General features: G+C 31.2%; 1 protein-coding gene across 32 annotated transcripts in view; it reads left to right on the top strand.

The window, feature by feature from the left end:
* LOC129798865 (heterogeneous nuclear ribonucleoprotein R) overlaps window positions 1–19,570 on the top strand; it is a 142,495-nt gene that overhangs the window by 93,090 nt on the left and 29,835 nt on the right. For 6 of the 32 annotated variants that reach the window (XM_055842326.1, XM_055842367.1, XM_055842403.1 and 3 more), the window contains exons 2-6: window positions 12,038–12,159; window positions 14,585–14,778; window positions 15,001–15,128; window positions 15,221–15,462; window positions 18,457–18,592. In XM_055842326.1, the coding sequence (XP_055698301.1) occupies window positions 12,040–12,159; window positions 14,585–14,778; window positions 15,001–15,128; window positions 15,221–15,462; window positions 18,457–18,592 (820 nt within the window). In that variant the 5' untranslated portion in view covers window positions 12,038–12,039. Of the gene's footprint in view, window positions 1–132; window positions 301–594; window positions 806–12,037; window positions 12,160–14,584; window positions 14,779–15,000; window positions 15,129–15,220; window positions 15,463–18,456; window positions 18,593–19,570 lie in introns of those variants that run through there. The other 26 variants (XM_055842358.1, XM_055842350.1, XM_055842413.1 and 23 more) reach the window with 11 other exon arrangements.

The raw sequence follows: 19,570 nt of genomic DNA on the forward strand, positions 1-19,570 counted from the left end.
AGATGTATTTGTGTGTGCAAAAATTTACTTGATTAAATATATGTATATATATATATAAAACATTTGCAAAGTGGGGGAACATTGGAAATAACTCTGAAAAAGCTCTTTCTCATTTTGTGACTGAAACTATATAGTTAAAAGTAGTGAATGTGGTAAGTTGCAAAAGATAAGTGTGGTGAGAAAAAAAAAATTTGTGCGTTCACCTTTTTGTTCTCAATTATATTGAAAAGTTCTTCAAAGTTAGGCAAAGGATTGTGTCTGGTGAGAGGATTCTAAAAGGAGAAGAACAGGATACTAAAGGCATGTGTGAAGTATTCTAAAATTGAGAGAATTGTGTGTATGAGACACGGTGTATCCCTCGTATCGTCGGTATGATGCTACACAGAGTGCGAATTGGTATAGGGTGTAGTGTTGGAATTAATGTATATAGTTTGGGGGGTATATAGCTTGGGTATCTGCCGAAGTAAATCCGATGATTTTGCATGTATTCGGATATGGAAACTTTATATAAAATTTTCTCATGTATTTGCGAAAATATATAATATATATTTGCAAATACAGTCCTTCAAACCACTACTACATCATCCATTAAAATGGTAGTCACTTGTGTGTTGGGGTCACTGATGGTGGTGTATTGGAGGAATAAGAGTTGGTCTGGCTGGTTGGCTCTTCTTGTGAGACTCTCTCTCGGTTCTGTGCGGTTCAGGCTAGCCTCTTGGCTACGGCGATACCACGGTGACGTAGCGACCGCCATTACATCGGCGTAGTTTAGTCTCTGTTGTGTTGAAAATTTGTGGAAAAAAAGGTAAAAATTCTAGTGAAAAAGCTTATGGGGATGTCCCCAGACATATATTTTCTGCCTTTCTGTTGTTGGTGTTTAGTGTAGGGTGGTGAATTTTGTCATATAGTGAAGGAGTGTTTCTTCTATGGGGGGTAACTTGTCTCTCTCTTCGGTTTTTTTTTTTTTGAATGTTCCTTTATACCCATCAGAATGTGATTTGGATTTTAATACACATATTGAAATATCTAACATAGTATGGGGAATAACTTTTGTGAGAAGAGAGTAAAAGACTCTATACAATTCATATAAATTTCTTCATTTTTTTTACTGCTTCTTTTTTTCTATCGAATTTTTATGGTGAAAATGGTGTTGGTTTTGTTGAGAAAAATTCCATATTTCAGTCATTTTCCCAACAATAGTTCGATTTGTGAACTTTTGTGGTAGTTTTTTTCAGTAAATTTACCCATCAATAGGCTTTTAAATGTCCCTCAACATGGCCAAAGACTCCCATACCTCGTGTATGTAGAGAATTCCACAATTTGCCGGCTTTCATTTCTGAAATGGTGCTTATGTTAGAAAATGTCTGCAGTATATGCTGCTTTGTGGTATTCTCTCTAAAGCATAAAAAAATGAAAATTTTCCTGAAAATTGAGAATTTTCTCAAATTTTCTATAATTTTTTCTACCAATTTTGGAGTAATTTGATAGAAAATTTATCCGGTGAAAATGTGAAATTTGAGTCTGTGAAATAATTTTTGCTGATCCACCATTTTGTTTTACATGTGTCGCGTTGCAATGAGTGGTGAATGCAATGCATTTGAGTTGAGTGCAAGCGCGTTTTTCGTCCCAAGCAGTTTACCCACCATTTTTGCTTGGTAAACCCGTATTTGAGACTCTCCCATGTTATGTTGGCCCAAAGCAGCTAGCACTCTCGAATGTGGTCAGAAATGTCTGCTTCTTTTTCGTGTTTGGAATTCTCTGCAGAGTTTTGTTATTTAATTCTTGTTTTTTTCTTGCCTTTTTCTTGGTTTGAATTTTTGTTGACATGAAAAATTCATCAAGCGATGTTTTCTGCACGCTATGCCGCTTGAGTGCAGAATAAAATTCAATTGAAAGCTTTAATTTTCGTTGTCTACTGCTGCTATATGTTATGTGTATACAATAGAAATCAATATAGTAAGGTGTATAGAAATTGAATTTTTCCTTTATATTTATATAAATATATATATGTATATACATGTAAAACAAATACAGCAGAGACTATGATATATTTTGTGCATTTGAAGGGGAAGAATTTTTCAGTAGTGACGAAGGCAAAATAATAATAAAAAGAGCGCTTCTGTTCTTGGCGTTTCTAACCAATCTTTTTCTCTCCTTCCATATATATATTATATATTTTTTTAAACCCCATTCTCCATGCAACTTTTGGTGCGAGCGTCTGTTGTTCGAAACCAACATTTGCACAACACGTATAAGGAACAGAAGCCAAGTAAAGTTGAAAGAAAGAAAGAAAGAAAGAAAAAAAGAAAAAACGCCGGCAATTGCAAATTACAGCCAAATACCACACTACAAGAATTTCTCTTTTAGAAATGTCTGTCGACGTGTCGAAAAATCTTTGAGAAGCTTTCTGTACTATATATCTTTTGTGTAACTGATCATTTTAGTTTTTTTATCATTTCACTGTCTGGTGACAAAGAGTAGAAAAAAGCTTTTTCTCTTGGTGAGCTTTCTGGAAAATTCCAGAATATATGTAGGTGTGGGGTAATATGTGACAAAATGGATATTTTTCTTTTTATGCAGCTTTCGGGCCATCTTAACGATTTGTAATTAGCACTTTCAGTCGAAAATTTAAGACTTTAAGAAAAAGTTAACAATAAAGCTAGATGAATCGAAGGCGATTTACTTGAAAATGCCAAATTTTGATGTAAAAAAATAATTAAAAGAAATATGCAAGTCATAGGAAATTTACTTCTTTAAAATCAGTCGCGTGCCATTCTTTTATATTTTAACAAAAAATTAGATTTTGAAGTCCTTTTTTAAAAGCTGTTTTTTCGGGAAGAAAATCTTCTATGCTGATTTTATAAAGGCAGTGAAAGAAAACTGGAGACAAGTGCGTTAAGTACAGATTTATATTACTTTTACTTTAAGTCAGAGGCGTGCAAGAACCGTTGAAACCGAATTAACGTCAAATGAAACATGTAAGTCAATGGTCAAAACGCTACTAGAACAAACTTATTTTGACGTTAATTCCGTTTCAGCGGTTTTTGCGCACCTCTGCTTTAAGTACTGATTTTTAGGTATGAGGGTTTTATTATCACATCTTTTGATAAAATAATTTCCGTGGGGAAATCCCTCAGAATATCCTACATCTGTATAAATGAATTTGTTGTACAAATAAATTTTATAAATTTTAGATATTGATCAAATTGATATGTTTTTCTATAGAAAAATATTTTGTAAAAAAATACACTAAAAAAATTAAGGACGTAAATCCTTTAAGGTTTTGTAACTTTTATACTAAAAATTTGAAAGCTCTTTTCCTTTTGTCTCGTAAGTTATAGTATTTTAAACATTTCGACTTGTCACATTTTACCACACATTTCCCTTCTAAATGTGTTTCTTCTCTGTCTTCACATTTCAACTCAAAATTCGTCTTCCGCATTGGACTTTTCAATAAATTTCAATAAAAGGTGCTTCATTTGCTTTAAATGGTTAATTTCCTCAATATGATGAGGCTTCATTTTGGAGAAATAAGACAAATTGCTTTGCGAAAATTGAATTTTCCAATCACCTTTCCCCGGAAGAAGTCTCTCAGGTTTTTTTTCGTCCTACCTTCGTCCTGGTAGCAGTCTCATTATTGAACATTTGCTAGTGGGGGTGGGTGGTTCAATGGAAAATTTGTTGTAGCCGGCATTGCGCTGTCGCTCTTTCTGCGAGAATGCAGAATTTACGCCAAAATACCCGCCCTTCCGCACTCCAATTTTCATTTCACCCTGCACATATTCTCCCGGCATAACACAAAGAACTTTTCCCCTTATACTGTCTACCCTTACTTTTAGTCCAATCAATGATGCTTTCCCCCGTAACATTGAAAGTGTTTGTGAAAGCTTTCTCTCTATGTGTCTGTGGGGGTGTTCTTTTATACATATGTGTCTGCAGACAAGTAGAGAGAAAAAAGGGGTGAAAATTTTCACTCATTGGTGAAAATGTATTGGTTTTGGACGCATGTTGTCGAGGAGAAAACTGTTTAAAGAGTAAATATACCATGAATTGGTGAAATGCTAGAGTGAGAAAGTCACACAATGATGTATATACATAGAATATTCTCTGTCGCTTATTTTATGCTATGTGCTGTGGTGAGTAAAATAAGAGGGTGATAGAGCAAAGTTCAATAGACGATACCAGACAACCTCATCCCTCAGGTTGCCCTCAATCGCTTTTCTCTGACAAATAAATCCCTTGAACGTTTAATTTGTGATTGTGGATGAAATTGAGGAAAAATTTTGGTATATAGGGGATACGGGTCCGATAGGAAAATTGAATTTTATCGACTATGGTAGTTAAAAGTTTGAGATTTCGAATCTATCTCTTTTCAACAAACATAAGATTTAAAACTACCTTCTGCCTAAAAGTTTCAATTTCAGCACTTTTGAACTTAGCGTTTCGTGAACATAATATTGCTATTAGGGGAGGATGAGGGGTACTTTCACGCATAATTTTTGAATTGGTTTATGGAGACTGTACGAAAAGCAGATCTTCTTCTTCTTTCGTATGACAAAACAAAAACAACAAATAAATTGAAAATATAAGACAAATAACAAAACTTAGAAACAATAAACCTTCCTGAGTTGTCATAGACTTAAATCTAAAGCGGTCTTCAGACTAGAGGTTTAACCTAGTTTCCGTAGGTCTCACAATCCTAAATAGCGTGCAATTTAATTTCTTTTTGAGAGCTTAATAGGTTATTTATCTTTAATAATCCAATCCTAAGTTAAATTTTCCCAAAAAATCATAATTGATAAAAAAATAGAGCACCTAAGCCACTTGGCTAAGCCTCAGGTCTAAAGCCCGTATAAGTTTTTTAGGTCATCATGGGCAGCTGGGGATAAGCGGTTCAGACTACCAAGTATGAAAAGCTGATAAGTATAGAGCTAAAATATATCCTGAGACTTATAGTTGGATTTAGGTTTATTGAAAGTAGTAAGAGGAAGTGAGACTGCGTTGAAACTGACCCTAGCCATAACGTGATTTAAATCCACAATTTTATTGTATCTCTTAAAAAAATATGAGAAAAAAGTAGTGTTTTCAATGTAATCCCACCTTCTCCTAATAGCAATAAATTATTTAATCCATTGCTTTTGAGCTTATACTCTTGAAAACTTAGTATAAAATCATTTACAAGGAAAGAATGTGGTCAGGAATGAAGAATTTCACGTCCATCAACATCTAAGTATTAGTGATCAAGTGATCAATCTACTCTAGAACAAAACCGTAAAAAATCCGAGCAATAATTCTTGTGTTTTATTGGTCTACCTACAATAGAGAAAACTATCTTTAGTGGATGATCGAATTCGTTAAAATTCTCTAACGCTGGAAAGATTCAAAGTGTCTTTTAAAACAAAAATCGGGTTTTATATGAAGCTTGGAATACCGCCATGTATTTAATTTACAATACGAAGTACATATGTACAACCAAACCTCTTGGATAATAAAATAATGAAATTTTGTTAGTAAAAAAGTAAATTTAATCAATCATATTTAATTTTTTATTGATTAAATTTTAATATTAATTTTATACTACCCAAAAGATAGTCATTAAGTGATTCAGACCTCAGGGTACAAAGAATATAACAAGCCTTTTCTAACAGAATTGTACTATCATTTCTTTATCATAATCTATCCTTTTTAATACGTGACCTAAGAGACTCTTTGAATGATTTAAACGTAAAATAATCACAAAATCGATTTAGAAGCCTCTATTATTTTTTTGGTAACAACAATTTAAAGAAATTTTGATATATTAAATTTTCAAAAGGAACATATAATTTTAGGGCTGCAGTGGCTGCAGTCATTCCAAAAAAAATTTTACTATTTAACAGAAAATAAATAAATAAATCAGTCATTCAGAAAACTTTTACTTTCAATTTTTAATATTTAATATTTTTTTTACAATGATTTTTTAAATACTTTCAAATTTTCGAGAAAGACAGAATTCTCAATGAGCATTCTGAATTGATAATTAATTATAAAATATTTCTAGTAAATGGCTAATCGGTAGTACTTACTCCTACTGTTAATTAAAAAAATTAAGATAATTTTCTTGAAAAGCCTAATTGGTTTAAACAATAATGTCCAAAATTCCAAATAAAATTAATGATTCTTACTGAAATATAACAATATTTTACTAAAAAAAAAATCATATTTTCAGTGTTTAATTGATGAAAAAATTCAAAAGATCTTTAATTTAAAATTTCTCTTTTTGAAAATATGTAAAAACCTTTAAAAAAAAGTCGTAAACGAAGAAGAAGTAAATTAGTTTATTGAGGTTTTCTAACTACTTTTAAATCCTTATTAATATTAAATTGTGAATAATATGCTATTTAATGTGATATTTAGCTCATATCTCCCTCGTTCAAAAGCCTTTAACTGATTATATAAAATATTGGGTAGAGATAGGGGGAAGTGGGGCACCTTTGAAAGTGGGGTACCTTTGAAATTGGGATTTTTCACCTATTTTTAAATAAAATTCAGCCTAATCGTAATATAATTTAGCTTCTCAATCTGTTTGTGCAGCTAAATTATATTACGATATGGCTCAATTTTATTTAAAAATAGGTGATAAATCCCAATTTAAAAGGTGCCCCACTTTTAAAGGTGCCCCACTTCCCCCTATGTTTGTAAACTTTAAAATCAAAATTTATACTTGAGTAATGGAGTTCTTTTTTATAAGATTCACTATTTATAGATAAAATGTATGATAATTGCAAAGTCAATTGATTTTGCGTTCATTGTAAAACTTATGGGAACCTGAAGAAAAATATTTAGTGATATTAATATGGCATCTAACTGTCCAATCGTGAATAAGTTAAAAATTTGAGCATTTTCATCCAGTCTTTGAAAAACATCGAATGTTGAATACATTTGTTATTCAACAATAGACAATAGGTGATATATACACATTTCATAGTATGTATGTCTATATCATAAAAAGTCGAATAAAAAAAGAAAGAATAGCAAAAGCTCTAAATACTTGTGATCTCTAAGGACTGAGGATTCTATTTCTGTCCATCTAGTATTGATTTTATCACAATACCGACAGAAGGCAAATTATGGGAATAATTGCGTTTTGTGTGTTTCATTGTAAAACGAAAAGAAAATTGATTTGTTGCAAAGTAAAAAAAGAAGTGCGTAAGGTATATTTGTGGTATTTGAAACCTTGTGTGATAAAGAGATAGGGTAGGAGATATTTGAAAGAGCGAGAAAAAGGCCTAATTAATTGAGTGCCAAAAGCAAAATTATACAATAAAAAGAAGGTCAATTCGCGAGTGAGTTCAATGACCCCGCGCAAATACTCAAACCACTAGCACTGGGTGATAATCGAACTTTGGTGTGGTTATATTCGTTGTGCGTATACACTTTGAAATGTGAGCGAGATATCCAGATTACTCGCGGAACAATATGTTCTAGACTATAATTAGACCAAATATCATGTACATTGGGGAAATACTTATGCTTTTTGAAAGAAAAAAATAATGAAGAATTGATACTAATACACTGAAGAGACATTTCTATCACCTTTTTAACATACACTGTACGTAGAGAGATAAGAGTGATAAACGTTATCAGGATAATTTTTGATCGTAATTTTTCTTTTAATTTTCCTGCCGCGTTTTAATGGTCAAACATAATTATACGCATATAAGGGAAAAGATGAGTTTTTAAGAGAGGTATCGAAATGTCACGTTGTTTTTTTACGGCTCGAACTTCACAGAAAGAGCAGTTTATAATCCCTCGAATTTTTCATGCCCCTAAAAATTCCACCTCTCATCCCCCGAGGATCACTTTTCTCAACAATTTTCGCGTTTCAAACGATTTCTGAGAAATGTTGTCACGCTGATTGTCCGTCTGTTCGGCTATCCATCCGGCCATTAGCACGACTAGACCCCAAACGGTTCGTGATAGAAACTTGGGACCTTCAGGGTTCTCCCCTGGGACCATGAATACGACACTAATTTTCACCCCACCCCTTCCCACCAAAACTATTTATTTGGGATTGCTCGAAAGCGCGCATCGTTTCCAGTCTTTTCATTTTTGGAATGTTTTAGATATTAGGGTAAGTGTGCCAAATTCCGGCCAGCTTGCAATTTCGGCCACCTTTTTTGTTCCTCGAATTTCCATGAACTTTTAGACTTTACGTACTCTAGAGATTATACAATGCAAAAGAATAACAAAAATGTTGCTTCGACAAACGAGATGACGTGAAAAAGATATTGGAAAAATTCCTGAAGGGCAAGGAACTATGTGAATGAAGGTGGCCGAAATAGGGTACAAAGCTATGTCTATATTTTTATTAATTTTAAAATGTATTAAGAATGATTTTAGAGTAAATAAAAGCGGTAAACTTTTTACAAGGTTCCAAGCAACACTCTTTCAGAAGAAATAAAAAAATCAATTTGTATTTAAAATATTACATTTCAAACTTGAGACTTTTACGCTTGCATGCAACTATATGCCGAAATTTGGTACACTTACCCTGCATAGTCGGACTTTTGTCCATAGGGGGTTTCAAAGTCAAAGTTTTAAAAAGCTCTGGAGAGTGTATTTCTCAACCGAATGGTATCATGTTTGGGCTGGTTGGAAAGGTCTTGGAATTACCGGCATGCCTGAACTGATTCCAATCGGTTATGAATTGGTTATGAACCAGTTCATAAACGATAACTAATTTTTACTCGAAATTCAATTATATTAATTTTAAGGTATTTTAGGCGATTTTTGGGTGATTTGTGAATCGATTGAGAACCGGTTAACGATAAATAATGCAATAATGCGATAAATTTTGAGGTATAGCGTCTAAGTCCCGAGTTCGTGAACTTAGCAAAACCTGGGACGCTTTGTACCTCTTATTTGTAGAATAAGTTATTCGTAATAAAAAAAATTAAACATTTTTTAATAGTAAATATTCAAGTAATGTCAATGGGGTATAATTTTGTCAAGTACAGTTTTATATTTAAATTTTTTAAACAATGTTTGATTTTTTGACTAAGTTTTACGAAAATTGCTCTCAATGTGTAAAGATATTTAAAATTATGCAACAGTACATAACTATTGACGTTTTGATCGTCAAATACGTACTCTGAAAAAATTTCTTGTCAAATTAACAAGAAAAGTTTGTCAAAGGATATTCTTTCATACGGTTTTGTCAAATCGGCGACCAACTGGATTTTGTTTAAAGTTTGTCAAAAGGGTGTTTTTCCATATAAAATATAAGAAAAAATTATGTCAAACTGGTAAACAATATTTCCTTAACAAAATTTGAACAAAATTGATTTGTCTATTTAACAAAATATTTTTTTTAGAATATATAAGAAATATTACAATGTTTTTAGTGGCGTGGCATTGATAAAATTTGTCTTTACTTAGGTCTTCCATCAGATTTTCTTTCGATAGATAACATGATCAGGATTTCGCTTGGTGAAATAACATAAAGAACAAGAAGTAGTTGTTTCCTCAAAATAGGCGTAGCAATTTTAAAATTTTCAATTTAGCACTTCCAAAGTCTTACTTTTTTCTGTTCACTTCTGAAGATCGAAATTGAAAATTATCTTTGAGTAGGAACTTTTGAAGGAGGGAAGGAGGTGTGGTTTTATTATAGGCATAGATTATTGGGGCTTCTAACCCAGAAAAAAAATATTGGGTATTGTTTGCAGTAGGGGGTCTGAAAAAAGTAAAACTCATTCATTTACATTCATGAAGAAGGCGTGGCCTAAAATTATTTATTGGTTATGTTTATTAAAGGTGGTCGAATACTATCAACATTTGAATAGAGAAATAATAAAACGTCAGAAAATTCAACGAATTTTTACGACCCTCTGCTTTTTCAATGTTCTATTTGAAAGTTATGCTACCAAACGATATTATTCGTCAATAAAATCTGAACAGTAAAATTTTTTTTGTAAAGAATAAGTTGACAACTTTCAATGCACTTTTATGACTATTCCATAAAATTGGAATTGCATAAATCCTTTTGCAGATATTCCGATACTGATTTGTTGTAGTTGTTAATTCATGATTTTATTAGAAGTAATAACTCCAGTAGCAGCAATAGTTCAACAATTCTCACAATTTGCTGATTAACTTAAGAGACTTAAGACCTTGACTAATGTGATATTCTTAATTTTTGTCTTGAATTTATGCCTTTAGAATTTCACAGTTATGGTTATGAATGTACTTTTTAAATTCATTATGGACAAACTTTGCTCTTATTCCCATGGATAGCACATTTATCATTTCTTTTAGTAATCTTTCTTTCGATTATGCCAATTTTGCGCTGATGGAAGCAATTTGTGATGTTACATTTTGAATCAAACTTTGACGGAAGGCCAAGTGGGTGGGGGATAGGAGGAAGAAGAGATATTGGCAGCAAAAAAAAGTCGTATATTAAATAGTGTTTTACCAAGTTGAAAATTGTACGCACACATTTGCCGTGACCTACTTTTTCGCACTCGCGAAATCGCAAAAATTTTTATGTTTCTCACTACTAGTACAAGCCTCTTATACATGCCACATACACGTTGTTTTTTTTCTGTTTTCTGCCACTTGGATATACTTGTGGCAGTAATGGTAATAGTAGGGAAAAGTGCGTAAGGAGAGATTTTTGGTTGGGTGTTAGAAAAATGACCATGATTGAGTGTCATTCGCACTGGTAGTATACTCTTTGTCTGCCCATGGCAATCGCAAACATTTCACCTTGATGGTTATTTTGGAGGATGATTTTTTTTTGGGTGAGATATGGCATTATGAGATATAAAACTAGAACATCATAAGATAGACTCTACGTCGGGGGGGAACGCGCCAATGATTTTATGTGCAACGCGCTATGATTGTACGGTATTAATGCGCTGAGACGCATCATCGTGATTATAACGTTTTTGGCGCGCAAAGACTGAATGGAAATTGCGTGAGATTAGCAATGAGCATAAATCGCGCGTCTGTAAGAGTTTCTCTATGTAGTCTTTCACTCTCATTCTCTCTATTCACTATATTCTCTTTATGTTGCTCCTTTTGCGTCTCAGACTTGCGTATACGCACATTTTCGGTCGCGATGAGAGGGAAAAATGTCTATTTGTGGTGAAGTAGCTTTCACTGTTTTGGACCATCAAGGCTGTTGGTATATCTTATGCGTGCGTAAAAAAATTGTGCGAAAGAATATAATCTAGCTGTGATTGTGTGAATTTTTGTGCGAATATTTGGCAATTTTTTTTTGCTTGTTAGATACTTCTAGTTTGATTTCAAGAAAAGGAAGAGTAAAGATAATATATGTATAAATGACGACCTCAACACAATTTTTCTGCTCAACAAATGCGTTGGTAGAGTAGTAGAATTTGGCAGAAAAAATATATATATATGCAAAATGTGCGTATGGAAAGCGCGCGCGAAAAAAGATGCGATGGTGTCGGTGTGCGTATTAGAGAAATCGCACGTGTAAGAGAACCATAACCTATGTCAACATTTTGTGAATGCCTACTTTCGCTTATTTACAGTTCAAATGCTATATTCTGCCACTTTTTTTTATTCACTATTCTCTATGTTCCATTTATTGAGAATTCTAGCACAAAACTCTCATGGGACCACGTAAAAATTATTATCAAATGCCCAAAATGCATAATTTATTACAATAAGACTTATTTAGTCAAGTGATGACCCTCTTTCGTTAACCAATGGACCCTTACCTTTACCATCACGATATTCAACATTCATGTTACTTTTAATTTTTTTTTTAAATCTTTGTTGTTTCTATACGGTTTGATTCAAATGAGACTGATGGAATTTTCGCACACGATTTCGTTGATGATGGGAATAACCTACAGCTTTCTCAAAACTATTGATAGAGTTTGAGTAATTTTATATTATAATTTTTGTATGTAACTTTTTTCTATAGAAACGAAATAAAAGAATCATTCATAGTTCCAACTTATAATTTAGTTTAGGCTGTTATAACAATTTCTTTAACAGTTTTGTCTATTTTGTTAATTTACAGAAATGGCAGAGGGAAACGGTGAAGTAGTCGATGATATACCAGGAACGAAGTCAGAAGATCGAGGAGATGGTGAACGAACTGAGGATTACTCAAAACTTTTGGAATATGGACTTGACAAAAGAGTAAGTTTAAAACATAATTCATTTATTCTTATTTGTTTAATTTGAACAAGATGTTATGAATAAGAGATTATGTTGGGTATAACTTTTCTATACTTTCAAAAACAAATAATTTGACAATAGTCTGGATAGAACTTAAAATTTGAACTATTGACATTACCAGTAATTTCGTACAGCATATTATTTCCTTTATTCTAAGAATCTATCTCCTAGATTTTTTTTGGATGATAGATTGTCACTCACAGTAACCAGGAGTTAATTATTTACTTAATTCTACAATTGACTGGTTATACTCAAATGCCTAATCATAGAATATCAAATAAAGCTTTTTATATTATTTTCTCTCCGTATAGCTTTTAGTAATCTGTCAAATGGCTAATAAACCCCGGTTTTGTCACAAAAAATAAGATATTTTTTTGAGACTAGATTTCATTAAAGTTGTACTGGAAATTTTAAAATAGAGATGAAGTCGTGTTATTTGTACTCTTTGTTTAGGGGAGACCGGGCAGAATTAGCCAGGAAATGAATTTTTCATTATTAATTTGAAAACAATAAGTTTGTATCAGGCTGATAAATATTTCAATGAATAGGAAAAAAAATGTTTACTTTGAATAAATAGTAGTTTCCTTAATATTTCTTCTCAAGAAAATTATGCCATCCCACTGTCTAATTCTATCCGTAACTATTTTTGCCCTGATAGTTCCTACTTTTTGCATCGAACATCAATCAAACAAGTTTGTTATTATTTCAATTTCCAAATATATCAAATTAATTTTTATTTGTTCAAGTAAACGAAGTTTGCAATTGAAATAATATTTTTCAACAGGGGTTTTTTTAACCATGAGAAAGTTCTCCAGCGAATATCCTAGACAGACTTAAGCCCTAGACACACTTACGACTTAAGTCGAGAAACGGCTTAATGTAATTATAATCAAAATACAGGGAGTCCCGCCTTGAAAGAATTTTTCGGGACCGAAAACAAGCCCGCGAATCCACTCCAGTGACACATTAGAATTGCATATCGGCAGGAAGATATTTTTGGAATAATTTACGAAAACGGCGTGATGTATGCAAGCTTTTTGCGGCGCAATTTTTCAGCGTATTGTCAGCGCCAAAAGTTCATAAGAAGTGCATTTTAAATTTACCGCGTCAAAGAACATTTGCATACATTTAGGAGCATTAAAAAAATATGTTTATAAATTAGCTCTCAATAGTAGGCAATTCATATCAAATTCTTTCAGTCCGTTTTCTCTTAAGCCGGAACTCCCTGTAATGATCGGATTATATTTTCATCAGTTTCTGGCTAATTCACCTCTCGGCTTAAGCCGAGAAACGGCTTAGTTAGTGGGAGACTGATGGAAATGAAGCCTAATCATTAGATTGGTTGTAATTACATAAAGCCGTCTCTCAGCTTAAATCGTGAATCTGTCTAGGGCATTTATGGCTTAAGCTAAAAGAGCTTAGTGGTAAAATGATGAGAATATTGTCTCAAAATTAATCAGAAATCGCATTAAATCATGGAGCAGAATAACTTAATTCAGAATCTGATCCATGTGGGAACATTTTTAATTAAAACTTGTCAATATGAATGGAATTTCGAAATTAAATATTGATATAAATAAAAATTTACTAATTTACTAAAAATTCTGTAATCTCATTCATATATGGAGCTGTGAAGAATCCTCATTTATATTAAAGTCCGATTTAGATTATTTTCTCAAGCAGGAAAGCGAAAAAATATATTTTTTTAATAATTGAAAACGTATGTCTTGTTTCCGATTATCTACTTTTCAAATTTGAGTTTACCTGACTCATTTCTGAGATGAAGAAAGTATAAAGTACTAAAACTTAAGATTTCTTGTGCTGAGCTGAAACTGCTTAACTATACTTAAACTGCTTAATTATAATCAAAATAATGATCAGACTAAATTCTCTTCATTTTTCCACAAAATAAGCCGTTTCTGAGCTTAATCAGAGAGACAGCTTAGTGAGAAATTGATGGAAATGTTACCTAACCATTATTTTGATTATAATTACATTAAACCGTCTCTCGGTTTAAGTTGTTTGTCCAACACACAACGATCTTTGACATATTACAGGCTCACATAATAAAGTACATAAAGGTTAAAAAGGGCTTTGTGTTCAGTTTTAAAAATTAAAGAAAACATAAGAAGTTTAATATTTCTATTTCAGTCTTGTTATTGTAAAGTTTAATCCATTTTGCTTATTTAAAGTTATAAGTAAATTAGGCATTTAGACCTTAACCTTCTAACGTTTAATAGTCACTGCAAGGTAGCATCACAAAAATCGTATTTACAGAGACAATAAGGGTTTTTTTCAACTAACCTAAATGTCGTAGTTAGTTTTTATTCAAATTTTATGAAAATTAAATATATTTCTAAGTTTTATTTTATACAATCAATTTCAGGTTGCCAGTAAGCTAGATGATATTTACAAAACTGGCAAACTGGCGCACGTGGAGCTGGACGAAAGGGCTCTCGATGCGCTTAAAGAATTTCCGGTTGATGGTGCCTTGAATGTTCTGAGTCAGTTCCTAGAATCAAATCTGGAACATGTGTCCAACAAATCGGCCTATTTGTGTGGTGTTATGAAAACATACAGGTGAGTTTTTAATTTAGAAAGAAAAAAATCAATTTTCCAAAAAGCTTTCGTGTATAACGTTTGCAAAGGTGAAGGTTTAAATTTCAATTGGAAATACCGATAGAAAATGTATAGAGAGGCATTTTTGAATAAGTTATTTGATATTTCCCTTTATTGAAATTGCATGATATGTTATATATACGGAGATCTCAATGTAATTTGTTGCAATTGGATATTTTGTAGACAAAAGAGCAGAGCAAGCCAACAAGGTGTACCTGCGCCAACAACAACAGTGCAAGCAAAAGGACCCGATGAGGAGAAAATCAAACAAATTCTTGAACGCACAGGATATACATTAGATGTAACGACAGGTAAGGGGCTTTGTTTTCTTATCAATTTACATTGTTTGAGCTTTTGTGAAAATTGAGAGATGACATTCTATTTTTGTCTGGATGGAATTTAGGACAGAGAAAATACGGAGGACCTCCACCAAATTGGGATGGTCCAACACCAGGCAATGGATGTGAAGTATTTTGTGGAAAAATTCCCAAGGATATGTATGAAGATGAGTTGATACCGCTGTTTGAGAAGTGTGGTCCAATCTGGGATCTACGGCTTATGATGGACCCAATGACCGGCACAAATCGTGGTTATGCGTTTGTCACATTCACGACACGCGATTCAGCACAAAATGCCGTCAAAGAGGTAAGTATTGCTTTGACAAATGCTCTTTTATATTTTTATATATTATTATTGTATATCTGTATAATCTTTACATTATTATATATCTACATTTATATATGGTCCCCTTGGAATTCCTTTGATATAATTGTTGTTAGTTAAATTTTTCTACCGAAATAATTTCCATTTTGGCACAAAGACAAAGGATTTTTCTATAATTTATTCGTATAGATTAAAACTTTTGAGAGCTTCTCTAACATCGAGGGAATATAAATATAAATGTCTCATTACATTTAAATATATATTTAAATGATGAACATTATCCAAATGTAATTTTACTAAAAGTGTAAGAGAGCCAAATTGCGGAAACTTTTCTACGGTTTTATTGGATTTTGAAGTGTTAATACCTTTGATATTGTGCCAAAATTGAAATTAGTTTTTAATTGGAAGGAGTAAAAGACAGCTTTTCTACTTCTCTTTTTTGACACAATTTTTTTTTCAATATATAAAAAAGTGTTAATCCTTAAAAAAGATATGTTTTCTTTTTTTTAGGAAATAATTTCTTTTGAATTTGAAAACATATTTTTATTGAATAATTTTTAATTGATCTAATGTATACCTTTGTTTCCAGACAAAAACAAATTGGAAAATCAAAATAAATGTTTCCTTGTAGATTTGTCACACATATTTTCATCCCAAACATGATAAAAAAAAAAGATGAAACAAAAGAAATTACAATGTTCTATGTATAGAATCTCTGTCTCTCTTTCTCTGCATAATTTTGTACAGGAAAAGACAAATTAACACAGTATTGTTGAACACTCTCTAATTAACCCGCCTTTTTTCTATCCTTTTAGTAAGATCTTTTTTGTTAGATTACTATTTACCATTTAGCTTAATTATATTTTAGAGTAAAATGACCCCCTATCCTTTTAATCTTCTCTCAATCTTTTACACACAAACACACACTTGAAAATAATTTACCAAAAATGAATTGGAGAAATGTTTATTGGCCAAACGCCAGTTTTTAATAATTTTCTTTTATTTTTTTTTTTATTTTTTTATTTTACAAGTGAGACACTATTTTTTTTTTTAATTTTCAAATTATACCTTTTTTACATTCCAAAAATCCACTATAAAATATATTTTTCATCTATTAGAATGATTTCTTTTTAAACATTTTTTGGGACACTTGTAGTTTCCCTGAATAATAATCTTCAATGAGTGGATTTTTTTTGAAAATTAAAGAATTACAGCACATAATGTACATGAATAGATATGAAGAGCGAAACAAGTCAAAAGAGAATCTCATAAAATCCAAGTTGAAACAAAGCGATGCAACGGGATAAGTAATATTAAGTAATTAATTTTGAAAGAGAATAATAATTGAAAAGCACGAATTATCCATATCTTTTCATATTTATTTAAATTTTATCGTGTTGCATCGTTTTATTTCATCTTGGTTTTAAGAGTGTGGTGACGACGACGTCTCGACGTAGCAACGAGCCCATTTTAAAGGATTTTCTTTTAATCTCAACATAAAAACAAAATGAAAAGAGTTATCTTGCAATATAGCAGAATATTGCTGGAAGATTGAAAGAAGAAAGGAGAGTAATATCTTAAGATTTTTATCTTTAGAATCAACACAATTGGCTTTATTTCGCGTATTTTAATTGGCTTTTAGTGTAATATTCTGTCTGTTTTTTTTTGGAAAACTTATTGGCATATACACATATGTGGAAATGTATGTATTTCCATATTTTCTATTTTTCTATTTTCAATATTATTGTGTAATTTTAATATAATTAGTTTTAAGATAGTGTTGGCAGATATTTCTTTGGCAATTTAGTAAGAAGGAATTGTAGTGAGATTTTTCTGGCTTTTATTCAAGAATATATTCTGTATATTGGTTATCAGCGTTTCTAATTGGAATCTCTTTCAGGTCTCCTCTTTGCAATCTCTTTTACTTCATAAACCAAAAATAAATAAATAAATAAACAAAAACTTAATACAGTCTCACGTCTTGTTGGATATATCTAAAAAAAAAAAATGTCTCAAGGGGTGATTTGGTTCCAAATTCAAAATTTTTCATGGTTGTGTGTACGTGTTCTTGTTATTTTTCTTCTCAATTGAGAGAAATTTTAATAAATATTTTATAAAATTTCTCTTAAGCGTAGATATTCTCTAATTTGTATTTGGCTGTTATTTTATTTCTAAAATAAATCTGCAAGAGATTGAATTATTTCCATAGAATAAAATTGGCACAAAACTTTTATGGTTTTGGGGTGATTGATACAATAAAATTACTGCTTCTATCTCTATCTTTACTATTTTTATTGTTATATTTATTTGGTTGAAAAAAGCAAGTAGATTGGTGGTATTGTATCATTCAAGTCTCTTCAAAATTTTTTCACTATTTGGCTGTTGGACGGAAAATCAATTCCGATGAAAAAAAATTATATTTTGGCTGCGATACCAAGAGAGGCACTTCAAATTGATTGATAGACAAAAACAAAAAAAAAAGCTGTCCGGTTTTATATAATTTTCACAAAGCGAGCATGATAAAATATTATTTTGAATTCTTTTTATTATTATTTTTTTTTTGTAGACTATCCTTCCTAATATTCTGTTTTTATTTATTTATTCAAATTTATTTGTTTTTTTCCAAATTATTGATATATTTCTTTGAAAAAAAAATCTCCCGCATATTGACTAATTATTTTATTTTATTTTTTTTTTAGCAAATTTTGTTTGAATTTTTTTGCCTTTTATTATCCTGTATTATTTTTTCTTTATTTTTTGAGAATAATTCGAAATAAGATTTGAAAAACAAAATCTGCAATTGGATGGTGCGACAAAAAAGACGAAAAAATTCAAACAAATCCAAATTTATTCTTCAAAATTTTTACCCTTTATCCCAATTTTATTGAGATAAACCTTTAAAAAAAAAACAAAAATTAACTTTATTTGGCAATTCTTTTTATTTGATTTTTTCTTTGTATTATTCTAAACCCACAGCTCGATAACTACGAAATAAAATCTGGCAAGTGTTTGAAAATTAACATAAGCGTACCGAATCTACGCCTATTTGTAGGCAACATACCAAAATCGAAAGGCAAAGAGGAGATATTAGAGGAATTTGGTAAATTGACAGGTAAATGAATTCAAAATTGCTTTTTTTCAAAATTCTTTTTTCTAATTAAAAAAAAAATACAATTAGATTGAAATTTTTTCAAAAATTTTTGATAAAAAGAAAATTTTTAAAAAAGTAACGCATTGTAATATGTTTAAGGCCTATGGATTGGTTAAGAAAAGACTAGTGTTATTACCTAGCTTTTTTTTTTTAAATAAAAGATAATTCTTGGAAAGTGCAAATAGAAAAACCTCAAAATTTACAAAATTATCAAAATTTTGTCAAAATTCGTTAATGGCGATCGTATTCAAAATTTTTTCTTAGACGACGGACGGTACGTTAAAAGAAATATGTAAAAAGAAAAAATAATATAGAGAAAATCGGGCTCTCGTCACACCTGATCTTTTTGCAAAATTAATAGTAACATCGACTTTGTATTATGCTATTGATACTCATGTGTAATTTAATACAAAGTCATGGAAGAAGTTATCGAATCATCTAGTGTTAAAGATAGAAAATATATAATTGTGTAGTGAGTGTATATGTGGAAAATGCTAAATGTACAACAGTTTGCATCTCCGTAATATTTTTAAGTCACAAATAATTCCAACCGACACAAGAATCCATCATTCAGTCTCATTTATTAACCTTTCAACATGTGCAAAGTCAAGCTTTTTTCACATTCTTTCCTTCTTCGTTTTTTTTTTTGATGTCCTGCATCATGAAATACAATTTTTGCTGGAGAAAACAGAAAAAGGTGGTAAATGAAAAAAAAGAAACAAAGAAAAAGATCTCTTATGTTAAGACAAGAACTTGAAGAAATGCAACCAGATTGATGTTTGTTGTAACAGTTTCCGATTGGGGTAATATGTTCAGGAAAAGGTGAATTAACAATAAGGCCAAAGTGCAAGAGTTAAAAAAAAAGAAACAAAAAAGTGAAAAAAGTCAGGGGAGAAAATAAATTTATAAAATAAAGTCGAAATACCTTTACGCTATATA

The sequence above is a fragment of the Phlebotomus papatasi genome, chromosome 1, assembly GCF_024763615.1.
Source record: "Phlebotomus papatasi isolate M1 chromosome 1, Ppap_2.1, whole genome shotgun sequence".
NCBI classification, from domain to species: domain Eukaryota; kingdom Metazoa; phylum Arthropoda; class Insecta; order Diptera; family Psychodidae; genus Phlebotomus; species Phlebotomus papatasi.